General features: G+C 32.9%; 1 protein-coding gene and 1 non-coding gene across 3 annotated transcripts in view; both read left to right on the top strand.

Annotated features, from left to right (window-relative positions):
• Positions 1-14,367, top strand: part of LOC111516391 (FMRFamide receptor) — a 53,516-nt gene extending 39,149 nt beyond the window's left edge. For both annotated transcript variants that reach the window (XM_074178126.1, XM_074178127.1), the window contains 3 exons: positions 2,407-2,590; positions 12,670-12,811; positions 13,838-14,367. In XM_074178126.1, the coding sequence (XP_074034227.1) occupies positions 2,407-2,590; positions 12,670-12,811; positions 13,838-14,245 (734 nt within the window). In that variant the 3' untranslated portion in view covers positions 14,246-14,367. The remainder of the gene's footprint in view (positions 1-2,406; positions 2,591-12,669; positions 12,812-13,837) is intronic.
• On the top strand, positions 4,241-4,314 carry TRNAN-GUU (transfer RNA asparagine (anticodon GUU)). The gene has a single exon. It is a non-coding gene; the product is annotated as a tRNA-Asn (tRNA).
• Positions 14,368-21,585: the final 7,218 nt, after the last annotated feature.

The following is a 21,585-nucleotide window of genomic DNA, read 5'->3' as shown; positions in this document are numbered from 1 at the left end:
GAAGGTCACCCCTGCGAAAAAAATGATCCTCATGGAGCGAATCATGAAAGAAATAAATATATTCAATTATATTTTTATTATTGTTTCCAAATAGAATCTTGAATAAAAAAACAGTTCCTCAATAAGTATACTACTATGATGAACCTTGCAGTATTAATGGAATATCTATCTCTCTTGATCACTAGTATGATTGGTTTCAGTATTGGATAATTGTATCAAAATAAAGTTTAGACTGAACGGTCTTTCAACAACTAGTATCATTTGTTTCATAGTCTTCATTGTTTCCGAATAATCCAAATTACGTTTCCTTAACAATCAGGTTTTACAGTCTTAGTCAGTCTATACCAGCTTTACAGGACTTAGAAAGACATGGATATTTTATAATGTTTCTTTCAGTTATTTCAAAAGCAAATCTGTGAACATCATCAACTGTGAAGCCGTACATAGTCTTCTTTTTTCAATAAATTGTACAAGCTCCAGCTCCTGTGCTTGAGAATAATTTTTTATGTGAACGTTATTTCCTTTGGCTCTTCTAATTGTCATTAGTGATATTAAAAATTGTTTGGATGCAGTTTCATAGGCCTTCCCCCCTTCTTACGGTATTCATGGCGTTAATTACGGCGTTTACATCCTAGTTCTGACGGTAGTTTTTCGAATGTAATTTTGCAAGACAAGTTTAATAATACCACATATTTTTTGCAAGATGAATTTAATAATACAATGAGTTTACGGAACGTGAAATTCAAGTCTAATATTCAAGTTATAGGTAATTGTGCATATAATTAATACTTCATTAAAAACTAAAAGTTAAGTGAACAAATTGGGAGTAGGTAGGCAGGGGGAAAATGATCCTGGAATCATTTTGTCCACCCTATCAAGGGATCGTTTTGTCCCAAATACACAAAAAACATCGAAACTTAACTTATGTTTTTCGAATATTGTAATGAAGAACGGTTAATTCTATTGCTGAATGATACCAGAAACTGAGACAAATCGTAGTTTTGAATATTTTGTGACAAAACTTTTCCACTGCCAACGGCGCCACGACACTGCCATATATTGTACAGCTCAGCCGAAGGAATACGAAATTCAACTGAAATATCATTAGGTCGGTATAACAGTCAGCGATCGTTTCAACTCAAGGGATATTTTTGTACCATCCCCCTCTACCTGTTTATTTTTTATTGTGCGGAATTTTGAAAATTCAAGTCGCTAAGCTTCAGAGGAAATGCCATTTACTGTATTTTTATTAAGTAATCCTGAGATTTATTCAAAAAATCTTAAAATATGTATGCTATCAACGAAGTATTTATTGAAAATATGGTTAAGGCTTTCGTGACTGAGGTTTTCAATGTTTTCGGGTTTGAAGGCCGTCGATTTTTGTAATTTCTTCCTGACCTTTCGCTAGCATGAGTGACTAACTACTTCAGAGGTTTTTACATCCGATGACTGGACATTACGGCTGCGTTACGAAAGATTCTGCAATGTCGTATGGGTTAAGCCGGAATTACATTATTATGTTGTGGTGTGTTGTGATGCTCTCTGACGTGACGGCGAGGTGTGCAGACTATTCTGTCGTGTCGGGGAGCGTTCTGACGTTATTTCGAGTCAATACAGTGGTGGCCTTTGAAGTAAACATATGCGAGCATCTACAATGCTTACCTCCGATTCAGATAGTGATATTCAAGAAAACCTTGCGTGTCTGCTAATGTAAAGTTTACTTAAAAAGAAAACAGAAAATATTGGGTTTATCCAGTAAATGATCTGAGAAGTAGTCGAAGCGAGTATCATTTACTAGTGATGAAGGAAAATTTCATCAATATTTCAGGATGTCAAAAAATCAATTTGAGTAGAGTATGATAGAAAATGATATTAAAAAAATACAAACCCGTATTTTCTAATAAGTTCAAAAAGTTTGTCTGACATTTTGTGCACAAATGAATGCAAACGACTATTCTCTAGCTAGTTAACGCGTCATATTACAAACATACTAGTGTGGAGTCTTCTGACGCGTCATAACCTCACCATCGATCTGACGCCGATCGGGAATCGACCGATTGCCTTCACGACAGATCGCGTCCCGACACAGTGCACTTTAGTAATATAATTCTAAACATACTAAATGTATGGATACACTTTTGCATAACACCAATGCCATATTGATTATCATTGACGAAACATGAAACCTTTGTATCTGTAAGTATTTACGTTTCTATTTCTCGCGGAATGTATGAGTATGAGTATATATCTATATTCACAATCCAATAGGAAATTACTCATTATTACCTTAACTTTTGACTCTTGAAAGCAACAAGATGATTCATGTTCCTCTGTAAGAAAATGATTGAAACTTTCATTATTATTATTATTAATTACTACTGATTATATTTACATTATTCATTTCAGATAGAGTAATATACATGTGGAATCCATTGAGGTGTTCCAGGCCAAAATTTTGCAGTACAAATATTGCCAGAGGGCTGATGATGGCATGCTTGATTTTGTCTATAGTTTTGAACTTGCCATATTGCTTCATATTTGATTGGAATGAGTTTGGAGATTTAACACCGTCTTCGTTTTACCTTTCATGGTTAGTTCCTTCTTTCTGGTTATCTTCATCTGCTTATTGCATTGATTTCCAATCGGTTATCACGGGTTTATTGTTTAGCTTCTGCCTGATGTTTTGTAAAACTTTTATTCAGAATCACACTACATAAATTGAATAATTAGATAGTAAAATATATGGTTTTTTACTTTTTTGGGAAAGAAGGGTTTTGACTTTCTACTTCTTCATCTTTATACAAAAATCAATATCCCTAAAATACTTATACCCCCTTTTCCCCAAAAACTTATCTCTCCTCAAAATATTTCCTTTTCGAATTGAACAAGATTTCTATTAGTCCAGGAATATTAGGGGTTTCACCTCAAAATGAGAGAAAGTCAGCTATAAACTTGTATGAACCTTTTAGACCATGGCTGAAGCCTTTAAAAATGGTAAAAAGTGAAAAAAAAATAGTAGGATGAAACCCATTAGAAAAGGAGGGGAATATAAAAAAAATTAAAGAATAAATAAATTACGGACGATCTGAGTTCGGTAAGTGGGAGGGGGTGAGTTTTTAAGGATAAAAACTAGTGTATCTTGGTTTTCGGCAAAACTATGGAAAACATTGTAGGTAATAAAAAGATCTACAACTTTTGTATTCACAATGTTTTCACATACCCTCAAAATTTATGTGAAAAATTCAAATAACCAAGATTTTGGTTTTTTATTTTTATATAAACAAAATTATGAATTTTGCTGAAAACTTTCCTTTTTATGTCCCGAATACACTGTAATTTATTCGATTAAAAATATTCAATTTTTCACCTTATTTTGACTTGATATCAAAAAAGCACCCTAATTTTCAATCGAAAAATCTCGCGTAAAGATATCAGTTTTTTTCAAAAAATCGGTGTGTTTTTTGTTCGTTGAAATCTCTAATTTTTGATGGTGTGAAAAAATATACATTACTATAGTAAATGTTCTAAGAAGATGCAAAACTTTCTCAAAGAACGTAAGATTTCCTGTTACATTGATAAACGAAAAAATTGCAAATCGAAATATACCACTGCAATTAACAACTTTCCACAGACATCAGTCTGTGGAATATCATTGACTTTAGGTCGATGATAGTCACTATCTTGCACTGACGAGTGGCTAAGGAGCCCGAAACCGGTCTGCAAATGTGCCCGTTCCAAAATTGAAGGTCGACTCTTTCAGTTGTATTGCCAATTGCATATGCAGGAATTTTTCTGTGAAGATTCCTGCACTGACGTTTGTCGGATATAATCCAACGCCGTTCGTGGTATTATTCAGTGGAGTAGTTGTTTTCTGATAGGCGTCAGTCCAATCAACCTACTGTGTACGTATATCCGAGACGGGCTTGAACATTAAAAGTTTATTTATTTAGATTTATTCTTTTTTAATTCATCTTTTTTATTAGTTCTTTCAGGGATTTCAAATCATTTTATATAATATCAGACAATGGAAGATCGAACTAATGAAATTTATTATTTTTCATTTGTTGAAATTTTGACTACAAATCAAAATTTTGACTTTTGAAACTTATAAACAAAAATTACAAATCGTAACCCTTCCACGTTTCCATAATTCATCATATTGCCGACTCCGTTTGATATTATAAAAAAAACATAGATTGGTAAATAAATCCTCTACAATTTGTACATATTTAATATCATCGCCTCCGTGGCGCAATCGGCTAGCGCGTTCGGCTGTTAACCGAAAGGTTGGTGGTTCGAGCCCACCCGGGGGCGTTCTTTTTTTCTTGCATTTTAAGGAGACTCAAGAGTTACAACTCATATTATTTACTACATGGAAATGATTTGCCAAATCTGATATTTTGCACTGTTTGTTTTTTCAAACAGACAGCTTAAACACTAATTCATGTTACGAGTCTTTAGTTATGAAATGACTGATTTAGCGGGGATAATAAGATGTTTACTGTTGCATTGGACTGGTTTTAATTTCTTTGCAGCCACAGAGAGGACGAATCTCGTTTGGTGGTCGAAGTCTAAGCTTCTTTTCGTGGTTCCAATGTAAACCGATCCACAGCTATAAGGGATCCGGTTAACCTTCAGTGTTTGCTAAAAGTCCTCTGAAATTCTTAGCTGACCTTTGATGCACTCTAATAGTTTTCGTTGGGCTGAATATTGTTTTCACTTTGTCTATTTCCAGAATTCTGAAAATTCCGGCCTGTAACATTTTTAACATAGAGGCCTAGTTACTTTCTAGTTCTCTCTTCTGAATTTTATCGCCATTTCGAATTCAACTTTGCTATATCTATTGCCTTTCGAAGGATTTTTTGATTAAATTCCTCTGAGAGACTCTCAGGTTCACAGATATCTCGAGCTCTCTCAACTAACTTTATGAATATGAATATTACTGGAGTTTTTTTCTCAACACCAAAACGTTATTTCAACACCTAGACACGTGTTTCGATCACCAAGTGATCATCTTCAAGAGCAAGATCAAATTAATCATACTTACAAATCTATCCTAATTTTACTATGCCCTATAGGTACCTGTGTCAATATTGCATTATTACAATATTGCCATCGAACCACTCTTTATCGACGATCCATCAGTCATAATATATAGTTTGTATAATGATATTCCACAAAAATATAAAGTTAGTCAAGTTTCTTTATTTAAGTGCTGTTACAAAAAATATCTCATTGTTGCTCAATCAGAAAGTCATTGATTTCATAGATTTTATACTTCTGAAAAATTTTCAGTTATAACATTTAACATGTTTTCTCTCCCTCTTCCATCTCTCTCTTCCCTCTTTTTTTTCTCTTCTTTTTTCTTTGTTTACTCTCTCATACCAAAATATTAATAACAAAAAACCAAAAACTTACATTATACTGCCACCCGGCAGGATTGAAGAGAAGGAGATGTACAGCATTGCTGATGATCAATAGATACTCAAATAAATTTCTGAATACTGTCTGTTTATGATCTTGACCTTCCTCAATATTTATGAAGATTTATACGCTGACATTGCAACTTTGATCCGGTCACTGTACTAAGGAAAAATGCTCCGCATGCAATCTGTGCAAAGTTTGCGTATTTGGAGATTGTTTTATATTTCTATATCCTGTGATCGGATCAATTTCGATCTTTACGAACTTTGAATGTTACAAGATGGAATTCTGAATACTGAGTGTTTTTGTTTTAGAATATTGAAGTTGGGGTTGGAACATTTTTCCATTCATGTATTTACTTAAATGAATTTGAATTATTTCAAGATTATTTACCATATTTGACAATAAAATTAATTTCACAATATTGCCTTATCTATTAGTCTTAAATTAATTTTACAATGTGTCCCTATGTAATAGTCAGGTAAATATAATAAATAAAATATTATTTTAATAAGCTGTATAGTATACTATTAGGCATTGGTCCACCACCGTTATTCATAATATTATTATGTTTATCTATTTCTACACTCTCGTAGGCATCTATATGCCTGTTGTTGCTAACTTGTCTAACTAATGAACTGAAGTCTATGGAATGGTTTTTTTGCAAAATATGATGGGCGACTATTGATTTTTCAAGTCTTCCATATTTTAAGTATGCTAAGTATTCCTTATATCTTATTTTAATAGATGTTTTTGTCTGTCCATAATATTTTGGATCGCAGTCCTTACATTCAATTTCGTAAATTCCAGACTTTTTCAAATTCTTGAATTTGTCTTTTGGACTTCCTCAAAGGCTCTGTAGTGTATGATTTGTTTCAAAAACCACCTTCGTTCATCATGAACGAAATCTCGACTTTTAAAAAGGACAAAAATTAAGATAGATATATCTCAGTTCCATACCACCAATACACGAAGAATTTTGTAAAGATTTTCAAGGAACTAGGTATGAAGATGGTTTTATAAACAAGTCATACACTACAAAGCCTTTCAGGAAGCTCAAAAGACAAAATCGAGAATTTGGAAAAGGCTGGAATTTACGAAATTAAATGTAAGGACTGCGATGCAAAATATTATGGACAGACAAAAACATCTATTAAAATGAGATATAAGGAATACTTAGCACACTTAAAATATAGAAGACCTGAAAAATCAGCAGTCGCCCATCATATTTTGCAACAAAACCATTCCATAGACTTCAGTTCATTAAGATTAGTTAGACAAGTTAGCAACAACAGGCATCTAGATGCCTATGAGAGTGTAGCTTGGTAAAATAATATTTCATTTATTAGATTAACCTGACTATTACATAACGACACATTGTTAAATCAATTGATAACTAGTAGATAAGGCAATATTGTGAAATTAATTTTATATAACTTATATTTTTTTAATCATTAGATTCACCTAACTATTACATGAGGACACATTGTAAAATAAATTTAAGACTAGTAGATAATGCAACATTGTAAAATTAATTTTATATAGCTTATAATATTTCAATTATTTGATTCACCTGACTATCACATAAGGACACACTGTAAAATTAATTTTAGACTAGTAGATAAGGCAATATTGTGAAATTGATTTAAGACACTTGAGACCCAGGTACCTAGAACAGGTATATATGGTATAAATAAGGATAACTTTTTGAGAATCATTAGTTTGATCTTCCTCTTGAAAATGATCACTTGGTGATCGAAATACGTATCAAGGTGTTAAAATAATGGTTTGGTGTTGGAAAAAAACTCCAGTAATATTCATTGATCAATGTAGATTGTTTCAATGTTTGCCAAATTTGGGTGAATTGAAAGATGACAAAAAATATTCAAAAGTAACTATTGGCTTCAGTGAGAGTCAGTTGTACCGATTTCGCTGCAGCAGTGTGTATGAAAATAAATAGCGAAACCCAGTTGAAAATGCACTAAAACCTGAATGAATTCCCTGCTGCAAATCCAATCGGCAAAGCGAAAGCGTTGAACGGTTGGGACTGTAGGTATAAAGAAAATTTATTAAGAGCACCGGCAAACTTGAAAATAGTATATTTCATGTGATAAAAAAAAAGAGATGAGAGAATCTTCCCAAAAAATTAATCACTCCTAAAAATATAACCCCTTCAATTCAGTATATTTCAATAAATTGATGGATGTAACCGTTACTTCTTGGTAGAAGATCATCATGAAAAATTAGAATTAAAACTTTTCTACCACCTGTATTTGATACTAACGTTACTGCAGTTTCGTTCTGTAATTATATTTTCAAACGAATACAAAAAACTAAAATAATTTACAATGTTCACCCTTTTATATTTATACACCATTGTAGGTATAGTCGAAATAAACGATATTGTGCACTCTTAGTGGAAGGTTACATTGGATGCCTACACGTGCGACTTTTTACACGCGCGCGCACGTACGATATCGCAAATAAAAACAAACCTCTACATTTAAGGGGATTCGGTTACAGTGGAGTTATTTTAGTCTAGAGATGGCACTGAACAGTTAAATTTGAAGAACTTGTTCGAACTGTTCCAGTTCTTATCGAAAACCTGTTCTTTTTAACTGTTCATGTTCACCTATTCTTAAATGACGTCTCATCTTGCGTCATGGTCACTTTTTAGCGTTCGGTTCCGAGTGGTTCCGAATTTCCGTACGTTCCCTCCATTCGTCTTGTTGTTCTAGATTTTTATTTCAGTAACAGGCTGAATTTTAGTGTAAAATAAATGAAAAATTAAGCCCTATTTGGATTTTTTTTTCAATCATAGAGAAACAACTGCAACTAGCAACATGTGAAATTTGCAAGCAGGTTATTTCCTTCAAATCTTCCGTGACTAATTTAAAGCGTCATATGCTTAGAAAACACCCCACGGTGAAAATTCTACCCACTAGAAAAACAGTGAAAACCCACGTTGAGGAGAATTCACAGAGACAGGGACCTACGATTTTGCAACAAGTAGGTATTTAATTAATTCATTTTGCATGTTCAAAATTTCATGGAAAACGTTTATGACTTGTCAGTGCAGTCGAGAGAACAGGTCACAGAGCGGTTCCGTCATCCAGTTCCAGCACCAACCTGCGCAAGCGTCTTTGGAATAGCCACTCACCGTCTGAACAAGTTCAGTTCAATGAAAAGAACAGGTTCATTGAACAGTTGACTGATACCTGTTCCGAAAAACCAGTTCGGTTCTTTTGAGCCCATCTCTATTTTAGTCTGACCTTGTCGCTTTGGGAAGAAGTATCAAGCGAAATCAGAGATAAAGGTAAGGTACAATTGGGTATTTCATGTGTGGGATAATTATAACATACTGATTGTGAAAAATTCAAATAGACAAGATATATACACATTCAATAATTATTTCTGCTTTGTCAGGATGACAGTCAATTTCTTTTTTTAATTCACCATTTGGAACACAGTAGTTATTTCAAAAGCACATTCAATTACCCTTCTTGCAGTAAGGCCCCGACCAGAATAAGGTCTCATCAAATACGTCTTTAACGGATAGGCTTCATCGCCTAAAAATACGTATGGTGCATTAATATTTGTATATGGAAAGGCCTTTTCCTTCGGAATACAAAACTTTTTATATTCAAAACACTGTTTGAAAGTGTTGGCAGCAAATATTTCTCCATCGCTTTGTTTACCGTATGATTCGACATCTATGTAAAGAAATCTGCAATGGGCGATAGCAACAGCTTGAAGAACAATTGAATAATAGTGTTTATAATTCCAATACATTGATCCAGATTTTGGTGGACAGGGAAGCCTTATATGCTTTCCATCAATGCAGCCTATACAGTGTGGAAAATTCCACTTTAGAAAAAAATCCTCAGCCACTAATTCATGCGTGTTCGATGTTGGAAATGGCATATGTTGTGTGTTAAATTCATTCCATATCGCTTCACATACTTCGAAAATAATATTTCGCACTGTTGAGTGAGACATTCTAAATAAAATGCCAGAGATCTGAATGACAGTCCTGTTGACAAAAACCTAAATAAAAATCATCAATTAGGTGCTGAAAAATAGATAAAAAATGAAATAAATAGAAAGAAATAATCAATTTCAAAAATCCTTTTGAATTTTCAGATGCAGCGGTAAAAGCCAAGTGGAGGAACTTGCGCGATAGTTTCCGAATAGAAATAACAAAAGTACAGAACTGCCGTTCAGGAGACCCTGGAGAAATTTCAAAAAAACCTAAATGGACCTACTTTGAAATGATGCTTTTTTTAAAAGATATTTTAGGTGCACGACGATCGAGCGGTAATATAGCGATTAGAGAAGAACATAAGGAAAATAATGCTGAAGATGGTGATGAATCTCATGACATCATACAGGATGGCACTCAGGCTGACAATGATGAGACAGCAACAGAAGATACTGAGACGGAAAGTGAGAAAGACACATTTAGAACTCCTACGACACAAAAAATAATATATGAGCACAGAAATGGTTTATTATCACAAAAAAAAACATAAAAAAGATAATATTCACGAACAACTTTTGCATATTGAGCAACAAAAATTGGAAACATATTCGGCAAGGTCATCACTTTCCGCTGATATTGATTACCACTTTTTAATGAGCCTTTTACCACAGTTGAAACAACTGACACCCATAAGGAATATGCACATGCATGTGAATATTTAGCAACTGTTTTCAAACGAACATATGAATATGCAGTTTTGGTGTTGGTCAATTTCCAAATCCACCTCAAAGTACTGTTTCTATACTACGCAGATTTCACTATGTACTACAAATACTTCAGGGTGTACTTCAGTAAACTGTAATAGTACAGAGTACCTGGAAATGTCGAATGTTTCATACAACAGAGAAGAGGAGGGAACTGCTGCTCGATATTTTCTTAATTTTTCATAATGGCAAGTTGTTATTACTAAAGTATGAATAAATAATTGAAATATGTTATTGCATATTTGTACTTACCTCAGAGTTACCATCAACTTTTGTTCAGGTCCGATACATTTACGAAAATTTCGAGTATTTCTCCAGTCTGCTATGAAGCCTACCAAGTATCTAAGTATTCAAATGTTAATGGCGACATTCTAAAGTAATCAAAAATATATATATATATATATATATATATATATATATATATATATATATATATATATATATATTCCCGAGTACTTCGGTGATTTCATGATCGTCAAATATATTATTATTTCATCAGTTCGGACTTCCATTGTCTAATATAATATAAATTGATTTGAAATAAACCCTGAAAAAAATTAAAAAGATTAACCGAAAATAACAATTTTATTAAATAAAAAACTGAAATTACAAAGGAATAACATACAAGCAACAACCAAACAAATAAAAAATTGAAATATTAATAAAATCTGAAAAGTTATCACCCGAAGACGATTGTGGATACTTACAATCGAAACGTCGTATATATATATATATATATATATATATATATATATATATATATATATATCATTAACCCAATAGGTATTGCCTTTTCCTTAGAAGCATATATGTATTTCAAACAAGTGTTTTCCATTAAATAAAAATTATCCGCTTCTCGATCAATTTTGGATCAGGCAATCTCACATAAAGACGTCCACAATCTAAAAACCCCGTCTGACATGTTGACGTGCGTGTGCGTGTGCGTGTGCGCGTAAAAAATCACACGTCTACGCATCCTATGTAACCTTCCACTTAAAGTTAGCGGCACTCTCAAAGGCCAAAAAAACCAATAAATAGAAATGAGCCAGCAGCGAACTAGTCCACGTGGACTGTACACTTGGCGGTTCGTATTGGATAAGAGTCATAAAATTAAATTTGAAGTAATGTACGGTCACGAATAAAAATCGGGAATGCGGGGATAATTATCGCCGTCGTGATTAGTTCAGGAACTGATTGCGATTTGAGTGTTGAAATTCGATATTGATGCAGTTATAATTACTAAAATTTTTGTTATCTGTTTAAAATGTGGCGTCCTTGGACAAGTATAGTCGAGGTAAACGATATTGTGCACATTTGAAGGTCCTAGAAATCGGGGAAGGTTATCGCCGTCGTATTCAGTTCAGGAACTGATTGCGATTTGAGTGCTGAAATTCGATATTGGTGCAGTGTGAATTACTTTAAATTTTTGTTATTTATTTGAAGTGTGACGTCCTTGGACAAGTACGAATATTACTAACGAGTGTTATAACAACGCAGTTTCCAGTATAGTGAACAATGCGAAAAACGGATGTCAGTGAATAAGATTCGGATGAATTTGAATATTGAAACACAGAGAGTATGTTTCAACGTATATAAGAATCTACATCTCAAGTTTGGTTTCGACGGAAACAAACTATTACAAGCAACATCAGATTTGATCGAAATTCCTTTCTCAACTGTACGTGAAATAGTCAAAAACAAATCTTATGAATGCAAGACGCCATGTGATACAGGATTACCAAAACCTTTAGATTTTAGATGTTCATCCAATAAAATCACAACTGTTACAATCATTATTACGAAAGCAATGATTGGACTTTACAATTGGTATAATGAACAACGAACAGTATTTTTCAATTTATCACAAATCTTCACATACGGATATTAATATTCATTACGATTCTACCCACCCGTATCAACACAAAATAGCATCTTATAATAGCATGAATAATATTAAAGAACTCAACAACAAAATTATAGAGCTTCAACATATTTTGGACAAACAACAGAAAAAGTGGCTTCATTTTTGAATAAACAAGATATTGAAATTGCATATAGAATAGGTGATACGTTGGGAAAGACAAAATATTCAAATTCGAGAATAAAGAAGTATATAAATTGAATTGTGGAACTTGTCCTAAAGTATATATTGGTCAAATTGTCAGAACTTCTAGGAATCACAGCCAGGAAAGTAGAATTCATTATACTAGTTTGCCAACTAAAAAAGGCAATTTTCAGATAGAATGGGGGATGAATTTTGACAGTTTCTCTTATATTTTTCGACTTGAAGTTCGTCTATCAGTTGTTAGGTTAGTTGAGGTGTGTTTTCGTTTCAAGGAGATAATTTAGATAAAAATATTTGGTGACAAATGAGTGATTTACTCATTTTAGAACTCAAAAAAGCAACACTTGTAATTCCCTTATCTGTTCAAAAGTGAATTACATATACCTAAATACTTTGAAATAATTCAGTATTTTCAGTTCCATCTCTTGTTCTAGGTCGTACGCTTTATTCAACTGGTTTATGCTAGCATTCCTTTCAATCATCCCGGGGATATTTCTCATTTTAGGAAATGGATTTTTGATCAGAATGCTACATACATCGAGGAAGATAAGTGTGAAGTGTAACAGAAAGAAGAGGGTTTGTTGAATCTTTTCTTATAATAATTTTTAGTTATTTCAAATTTCCGTGGTTACTAATTTATGTGCTACTCACTTAAGTTGTACTCATTGAATCTCTTAAATATTTTCAAATTATACCCCAACTAGGTTGAATATTTGGTAACATCTGTTTTTTTTCCTCATTTGGTAGTAGATAGTGGATATGAGATACTAACATTTCACTTGTTTCACTAATTTAAATTGTAAAGGAATACCATTCATTCTAAATTTCACTTGCAAATATTTTGAAAAAATGGGAGTCTTCCTAATTATTATCCGTTCAAACTTTTCACTGCCATCATATTAGAGTTATGATTCGTTATGGGATATATTGATAAATATCATGATTGTTTAAGACTCACCATTGTAGAGTATCCATTGTTGTTGTCGAAACTATTCGGGAAGTAGCTGCAAAATAGAGTCATTTTTTCTGGAAATTATTTCAGGACAACAACTGCATTTTTTACTGAAAAATCATTTAAATGTTAATATTAAATTTTCTTAAAAAAAAGTTTCTTTGCTTTTTTCGCAGAACTTTAAAATTATCGGCATTTAATTCAAACTGCTTGAAAAGTTCCGTGTTTTTTAGTACAGGTCTTGAGTTTAAAAAAAAAGTTCAAAAGCTTTTATTGATATCGATTTCTGTAACATCATGTTCTGGTAAACGAATTATAGAAAGACTAAGACCGCAGTTTTAAGAAACAAGCCTTCTGCAAAATAAAATGGATTCTTGGTCGCATGTTCAACAACATCTACTTATAAGATAAGATGAATTAGACGCAGGATTATCCAAATGAACATTTCAGTAAATTCCACAGTGTAGGTAGTTGTCTAGTTCAAACCGAAATTTTCTGTTTCGGTTGTATGTTTTTCGTATCAATTGGTATAATAATGATAATCTTTATTGGCATCAAGAAAATACGAAATACAATTGTTACAGATATTCGACAGAATAAAAAAAAATTATAATAGCGGATATTATTCATTAATTAATTTTATGTTTCAGAACAGCACACATGTTACGCTAGTCTTGATAGCAATAGTGATTTGTTTCCTGCTTTCCGAAATACCCTCAAGCATCGTATCAAAAGCAAAAGCAGCTGATATCCTTTTTTATGGAAGGAAGGATATGACAGATTCCGAGAACTTTCAAATCATCAGAGAAGTTTGTACCTTACTTGGGGCTATCAACGTTGGTGTAAGTTTTCTACTCTACTGCCTATTTTGTCCTCCTCTCTACAGAGCATTGATCAAAACTCTGAGAAACAAAAAACAAAAAACTCAAAGTATACAAGTGAACGTGTTCGTTTTGACAGAAAATGAGAAAAAATTTCAGAACATTAAGACGGAGTTTTATGATATAAGCAAAGGTGTAGGAATGAGAACAGGCTTGTCCTTATGGTTGTCGAAATAATCCACTTCAACGAACATTAGCCTGTATGCTTTGTGTATGGAAATTATAGAAGCAGGAATCGAAATATTGCAGTAGAATCTTCGAAAATGTAATCAGTGGTTTTGAATAAAGCTAATGTATTCAAAAAATGTTGGTCTCATTCATTTGAGGCAATCTTCTGAGTTTGCAAGAGATACGCTTCATTTGCTTGATTGAATATATATATATATATATATATATATATATATATATATACAGCGTGACTCACGGTCGATGGTAGGTTAGACGTTTAAAAAATATTTTCAGCATTGCGGCGTTGCCACTTCCATCAAAAAGTCCTAGCAACTTTATTTTTTTAAATATTAATATTATATATTAATATTAACACATACGTATATTACTACGGAATTGCTTTGGTATTTTAATACTTTTTTGTTAATAATGTCCTATACCTATCTCTATCTGTTTTCGAGATAAAAAATTAATTGTGCTAAATATGGTCCAAAACATAGCCTTAATTGAAATTAAGTACTCAATTGAAATTAAGTACTCTCCATTCATGAAAAGTTGATATTTTGATGATAGTTTGGACAAACTCGAAATATTCAAATAACACCAAAAAATCGACTCCATATCATACAGGGCGTGCTAAAATTACTATTATTTCCATTGTGCATAAAAGTAGTCGAAAGTTCATTGTTTCAAATGAAGCCCCCTGTATATTACTCGATAAATTGAAAGATGGTGAAAAATGCTTCGAGATGATATACATGTCCCTATACCTAAACCGTCAAGTTTTCTTAATAAAGCCGTTTTTGTGAAAAAATAGTTATTCACGTTTTACCTACAAGTGTTGACAGTGGCATTTTATTTTGTGAGTGGGGATTATTGCAAAACGAGCGTCAGCAAGTGGAGCAAAATCACTTTTAACAAATGTATTATACAAATGTTTTTGTATAACGTTACTGCTGATAATAAAAAAAAAATTATAGGGTCCATGGGATTTGAACACACGATCTTTGGATTACAAGGCATATGTTACAACTACATACGCCAACTCACGTTATTTTAAGGAGGATTATTGGTTAGTCATGAAGGACTTTCTACAGTTGGACTGAATACTACTTCATCGTCAGTAACTTGACAGGGATTTAATATTATCAATAGCACGAACTGCATGTGTGAACTTTTCTAAATGATTTTTTGGTAGGTGTTCTGATTGAAGTGTTTCTATCAAAGAGATTTTCAATAACAGTTGTACAAAAAATAATTTTAAAAGAATTTGATTTCTAGGTAGCCGTGGAAATATCAAGCTTATGACAGTTTGGTGACTTTCATAAGTAAATGATAAATGGTTATTGACGGTGTTTCAAAATATCGCCAAAAATGAATGTAAATATTGATTATTCAAACGAAGTTCTTATGAAATGATTTATTATACACGGACAGTGTGATCAAATCATTGCCAGAACTTGTAGAAAATTCAACCAAATGTATCCTGAATTGACACCAATGAACGAGAGGAAGTTTGCAAGATTACAAAATAATTTCCTTAACTATGGCTCTATGTTAAAAGCGCCTTCAATATTACCAAAACCTGTTACTTCAAATGGAGACAATACTGTTAACGTTTTGGCATATTTTTATGCATATCCAGAAGCTTCCATTCGCAGTGCAGAAAAAGAATATGCTTCAGTACAACGAATTTTGAAAAATCACTGAATGCATCCGTATAAATTTACCAAAGTTCAAGCTCTAAAAGCAGAAAACTTCGAACGTAGAATGCATTTTTGTGAATCCCTTTTGATTCAAACACAGGAAGATCGGGAATTTTTGTCAAAAATAATTTGGAGCAACGAATCATAATTTACGAAGGATGATATTTTCAATAGGAGGAATGAACATTTTTGGGTTGATCATAATCCTCATGTTACAAAAGAAATGGGGTTTCAAGAAAAATTTGACCTGAATGTTTTCTGTATTCTGAAGAACAATAAAATTAGCTTTTTTATTTATGAAGACACACTGAATGCAGAGAGATATCTCCAAATATTAAGGACGACTGTAGAGGAATATAGGAATTCGTGGTTTCAACTGGACGGAGGGCCAGCTCATTCCACCCAGGAAGTTTCCAGGAAACTTGACGAACTCTTCGACGGTTTAGGCGTTTAGGGTCGTGGGATTGGCAACCAAGATCACCCGATCTCACGTCACTTGACTTTTTTCTATCGGGTGTTTTAAAAGAAAGGGTATACAGTACTCCAGAAGAATTGCGACGGCGAATAGTGCGGAGTATTGAAGATCTGGATCCCCAGGAAATTGAAAAAGCAACCACAAGTCGCGTACAAAAAAACATTTTAAAGTGTTTAGAATGTAATGGACAACATTTTCAACATTTATTGTGAAAATGTGATATTTTGTTTACAATTTTGTTATTTTGAATCATCCTATTCTGTTATTGTCTGTACTTTCACATGTTTTAGCCCACAAAATCTTACTTTTTACCTAGAAATGACTGATTTTTGGTACAGTTGTTCCCTGGAAACTTTGAGCCTTAGTTAAGGAAATTATTTTGTAACCTTACAAACTTCCTCTCGTTCATTGGTGTTAATTCAGGATACATTTGGTTGAATTTTTTACATGTTCTGACAATGATTTGATCACTTTGTTTATGTGTATAATAAATAATTTCATAAGAACTTCGTTTGAATAATCGATATTTGCATTCATTTTGGAAGATGATTCGAAACACCGTCGATAACTCTTCGTAAATTACTTATAAAAGTAACCGAACTGCTATAAGCTTGATAATTCCACTGCTACCAAATTCTAAAAAAAAATAATGTTTCTAGAAGAAGCGACTTTATTGAGAAAACTTGACGATTTAGGTAAAGGGATATGATATATCATCTTGAAGCATTTTTCACCATCTTTCAATTTACCGAGTGATATACAGGGGGTTCCATTTGAAAAAATGAACTTTTGACTACTTTTATGCAAAATGGAAATAATAGTAATTTTAGCACGCCCTGTACGATATGGAGTCGATTTCTTGGTGTTAATTGAATATTTCGAGTTTGTCCAAACTATCATCAAAATATAAACTTTTCATGAATTGAGAGTACTGATGTACTTAATTTCAATTGAAGCTATGTTTTGGACCATATTTAGCACAATTCATTTTTTATCTCGAAAACAGATAGAGATAGGTATAGGACTTTATTAACAAAAATGTATTAAAATACTAGAGCAACTCCAAAAATGTATTAATATACGGGGTGTTCCATTAAAAAAATTAAGTTGCTAGGACTTTTTGATGGAAGTGGCAACGCCGCAATGCTGAAAATATTTTAGATCGATAGAACAGGTGGAATTTTCAGAAAAATCATGCTTTGCGTTTTCCAGAAACGTCTAACCTACCATCGACCGTGAGTCACGCTGTATATCCTGAACAAACTATAAGAGTGGAATGAATTCATTGTTCTTTAAAGGTCTAGATAGTTTCAATAAGTTACCTGATGAAATGAAACATGTTAATTCCTTAAAAGTATTCAAATTGTAATACATAACGCACTGTTAAATTATATACGTATATAAATTATTGATATAGGCATAACTATATATTGTGTATTAGGAATCCTAAAATACTACAGAAATACACTTGATTACATTTATTTTTGAAGGTTATGTTGAAATTCCATGCCAAACTTCAGTTGAACTGTCAGCTGTTCCAATCAGAATTTTCAAATTAATCAGAAACCAATATCTACCAGACATGCGCGTTGACAACGATTTACAAACTGTTGGAAATCTGTTGGTGACTCAAGGTTGGAACGAACCTTTTAAATACACGTAACCAGATGGAGGTTTTTATGCAGAAGTTCAACGTTTTTGTTGGCGTCTTTCGCTCTGTTGCCATCCCCCGAGTACGAGTGAATAGTTTTCAAAATGAGTTAGGAACGTGTTAGCATTCACACGTTAAAAGGTAAGACCTCGTTAGTCCTTAGCTCGCACCAGTTTCTCAACGTCTGAGAGTTGTCGTTCGTATGGGGGCGACAGCTGATTACCTGAAAAACAGATTTTAAACCGGTTTTTTTAAACAGTTCAGACGGGGCAGACGTCAAGACAGAGCAGTTCATTGAGGAAATCAGATGTCGGACGGGTATTTGGGATGTATCGTCCGAAGATTATAAAATAAAGATAGGGATACAAAAAAGAATTTGTGAATGGAAATTTGTCTGACATTTTATCCAGATTTCGAAGTAATTGTTAACATTTCTTCTGGTGAAAACAATAAACTTTGCACCGATTCCGGTGGACTACTGATAGTTTCTCTTATTTTTATAGCAATTTCGTCAAATTATTGAATAGACATTCTAAAATAGTTGAAGAATTTTTGTCGATCCTCTCTTAACTTCATGTTCAAGTTTCGGAAGGCTCCATCGATAGATCGTGTTCTATTAATAGGATGGACAGCCCACCGTCTTTGTCTTCTTTGCTTTTTGCGATATATCAATAAATTCAATTTCTTTTGTCTGACAACACTGTACTAATAAATCTACCAGCCGCATGAACGGTTGCAATTTGCATAAAAAGGTAGGGAAGGCACCACACCGAAACGTCGAACGTTGTGCCGTTCGACTGCAAACTGCACAACTGCACGTGCATAAAAGAGGCCTTAGCGATCCGAATTTGTAACCTTAACAGTTTGTATCGTTCAGTATAGATGTAGGTACATCTGTTTTTTTTTCGAGTAATGCCAGAAGCCTTCGCGTCCGGGATAATTTCGAATAAACAACATGTGGGTTCCAGTGGGGCACTGGCCCTTTATTGGAAGGGTGGCTAGAGATCAGTTGTACCTGCCGTATAAAAAAGGAGGATTGAAGGAAGGAAGGAAGGCGTCGATAGGAAGGCACTAGCTTTATTTCTTAAAACACAAGTGAGGCCATGGACAACTGTTGAAAATAAATTTTTTTACAAATCGGTGATAAATAAAATATTCGAAAATAATCATGATAGTATGCACCCTGACATAAAAAATATTAGTAAAAGTATTAGAGATTTAGGGATTGTGTTCACCAGGAACGAGTTGGCAACTCCTAAGGTTATATATAGACAAATAATGGGAAAGGAAAATAAAACCCCAACAATACAACTCAAACATCCCCAATATGATTGGAGTCGTATCTGGTCAAATATCCTAATGAACCAAAAAGGTGGCGTTCCAGTGTTTATAAAGCATAAATGAAGTATTTCCAGTGGCAGAAAAACTGTATTCACATGCATTGAGCATAAGTGCGGATTGCAGTAAATGTAATGTGACTGATAATATTGCACATAGGTTAACAACGTGTGGTCCAGCAACGGATATATGGGAGTGGAGTAGAAACAAACTATTTAGGATATATGGATTGACAGCTTTGTACACTGAACCCAAAGATTTATTCAATGTCAAGATAGATAATATGTTGGATAGAAGAGTGTGGGTTTGGGCAATTTGTGGAATTGTTCATTACAATTCAGATGTTCATAAACACATAGGAGATTTTATTGATATGCTCAGAGTGGATAGGTGGCGTAAAATTAAATCAGAGAAAATAAATAATTTTTCAAATAAAATATTTTATTTTTAGTTTGAATTATAAATACATATGTATATAAATAGTTTATAAGATAGATGGTAGGTATATTTTTGTATATACAAATATTTTATGAATGAAGGTATTAAAAAAAAATGTCAATGATGTTGGTGCTGTCACGAAATATACGAGGAGCCATCTGGACCTATTCTACATTAGAAAATTTTCACGCGAATGACACCAACTTATTTTGAATCATGTTTGAATTCAATCTGTAAATTATATACTAATTGTGGAAAAGGAAACACTCTACCCAAACGACAAGAGGGCATTAACTTTGAAATCATGGCTACTTTTGACACGTTCACAAGTTTACAATACCTATTCCATTTATCCAGTGATACGGGGGTCACCATATTTCAGACCTACTTATAAAAACTCACTTCATTGTTTTTTAGAATATTCTCCATTATGATCTACATACCTAACTACAATAATCTACCATAGGTTGTAAATTTAGGGCACTATATAAAAATGAATTGTAGATGTACCATGTTACCACGTGGTAGGAATTATCATGAAAAATGATAATTGAAACTTCCTATGTTTTTATGCCACCTGTATGTGCTACTAACGTCACTGCGGGTTCTTCGTACAAGGACATTGTATTCGTATACGTAGAGTTAAGTGGAAGAACATATTCCTGATGAAGTAAGTGATTTCTTCATTGAAGAAAATGAACTTCGCTCTTTATTTTCCAACTTTCTTTGAAAACATTTTTTTTTAAATAGATGTACTGTATGTGGAAAATAATAAAGACGTATTATTATTATTATTATTATATTGTATTCGTTTGAAAATGTCCTTGTAAGACGAAACTGCTGTAACGTTAGTTACAAATACATGTGGTATAAAAACATAGGAAGTTTACATTCTCATTTTTCATTATATAACAAAACTCTATGAATATTGAAAATAATAATTTCAAAGAATAATAGATTATTCCAAACATTCAAAACATGGAATTTTTAGGAGAAGAAAGTTTTTGGCTCTCTACTACTCCATCTTGATACAAAATAATGGGAGAATCTTCCAAAGAAAGGAAGAAAGTAATTAATTTCGAAAGAAGGAACTCTATACATAAATGTGTAGATCATGCAAAGAAGTAACTGTCAGACACAAACTGAAAGAAAAAGCCCTCCTGAAACAGCTATTTTCATATAAACATCGAATTACACGTAAGAAAAATTTTTCCGCAACAAATACTTTTATATGAACACTGAATTATACAAAAAACACTTTTATCTACTCAGTTTGTATTCCAAACATTCGTTTTGGAATCAAAATATCATTCAAATATCAAGATATCATTCACAAGATTTCTACACAGTATTCTAAATGAAAATTTTCGTGTAATTCAATGTTTATAAGAAAGTAGCTGTTTTAGGAGGGCTTTTTCTTCCAGTATGTGTCTGAAAGTTACTTCTTTGCATGATCTACACATCTATGTATATAATTACTTCTTTTGAAATTGATTACTTTTTTCCTTTCTTTGGAAGATTCTCCCATTTTTTGTATCAAGATGGAGTAGTAGAAAGCCAAAAACCCCTTTCAATTCAAAAAATGGAATTGTTGTTTCTACTTTAGTCTAAATTATGGGCAGCACACTGCAATCTTCGGCAATAAGAATAAAAAGAGATAATACAATGTAAAAATGAGTTCTACATGAAGTTGATCTCGTAGAATATAGATATTTTTTCGGGAGATGAAAAAAATAAAATT

This window comes from Leptinotarsa decemlineata, unplaced genomic scaffold (genome assembly GCF_025532065.1).
Source record: "Leptinotarsa decemlineata unplaced genomic scaffold, Ldec_3_MD MMD2_tig00003348_RagTag_RagTag, whole genome shotgun sequence".
Taxonomy (NCBI): Eukaryota; Metazoa; Arthropoda; class Insecta; order Coleoptera; family Chrysomelidae; genus Leptinotarsa; species Leptinotarsa decemlineata.
Note: the sequence above shows the minus strand (reverse complement) of the source record. Positions and strands in the feature narration are given on the sequence as shown.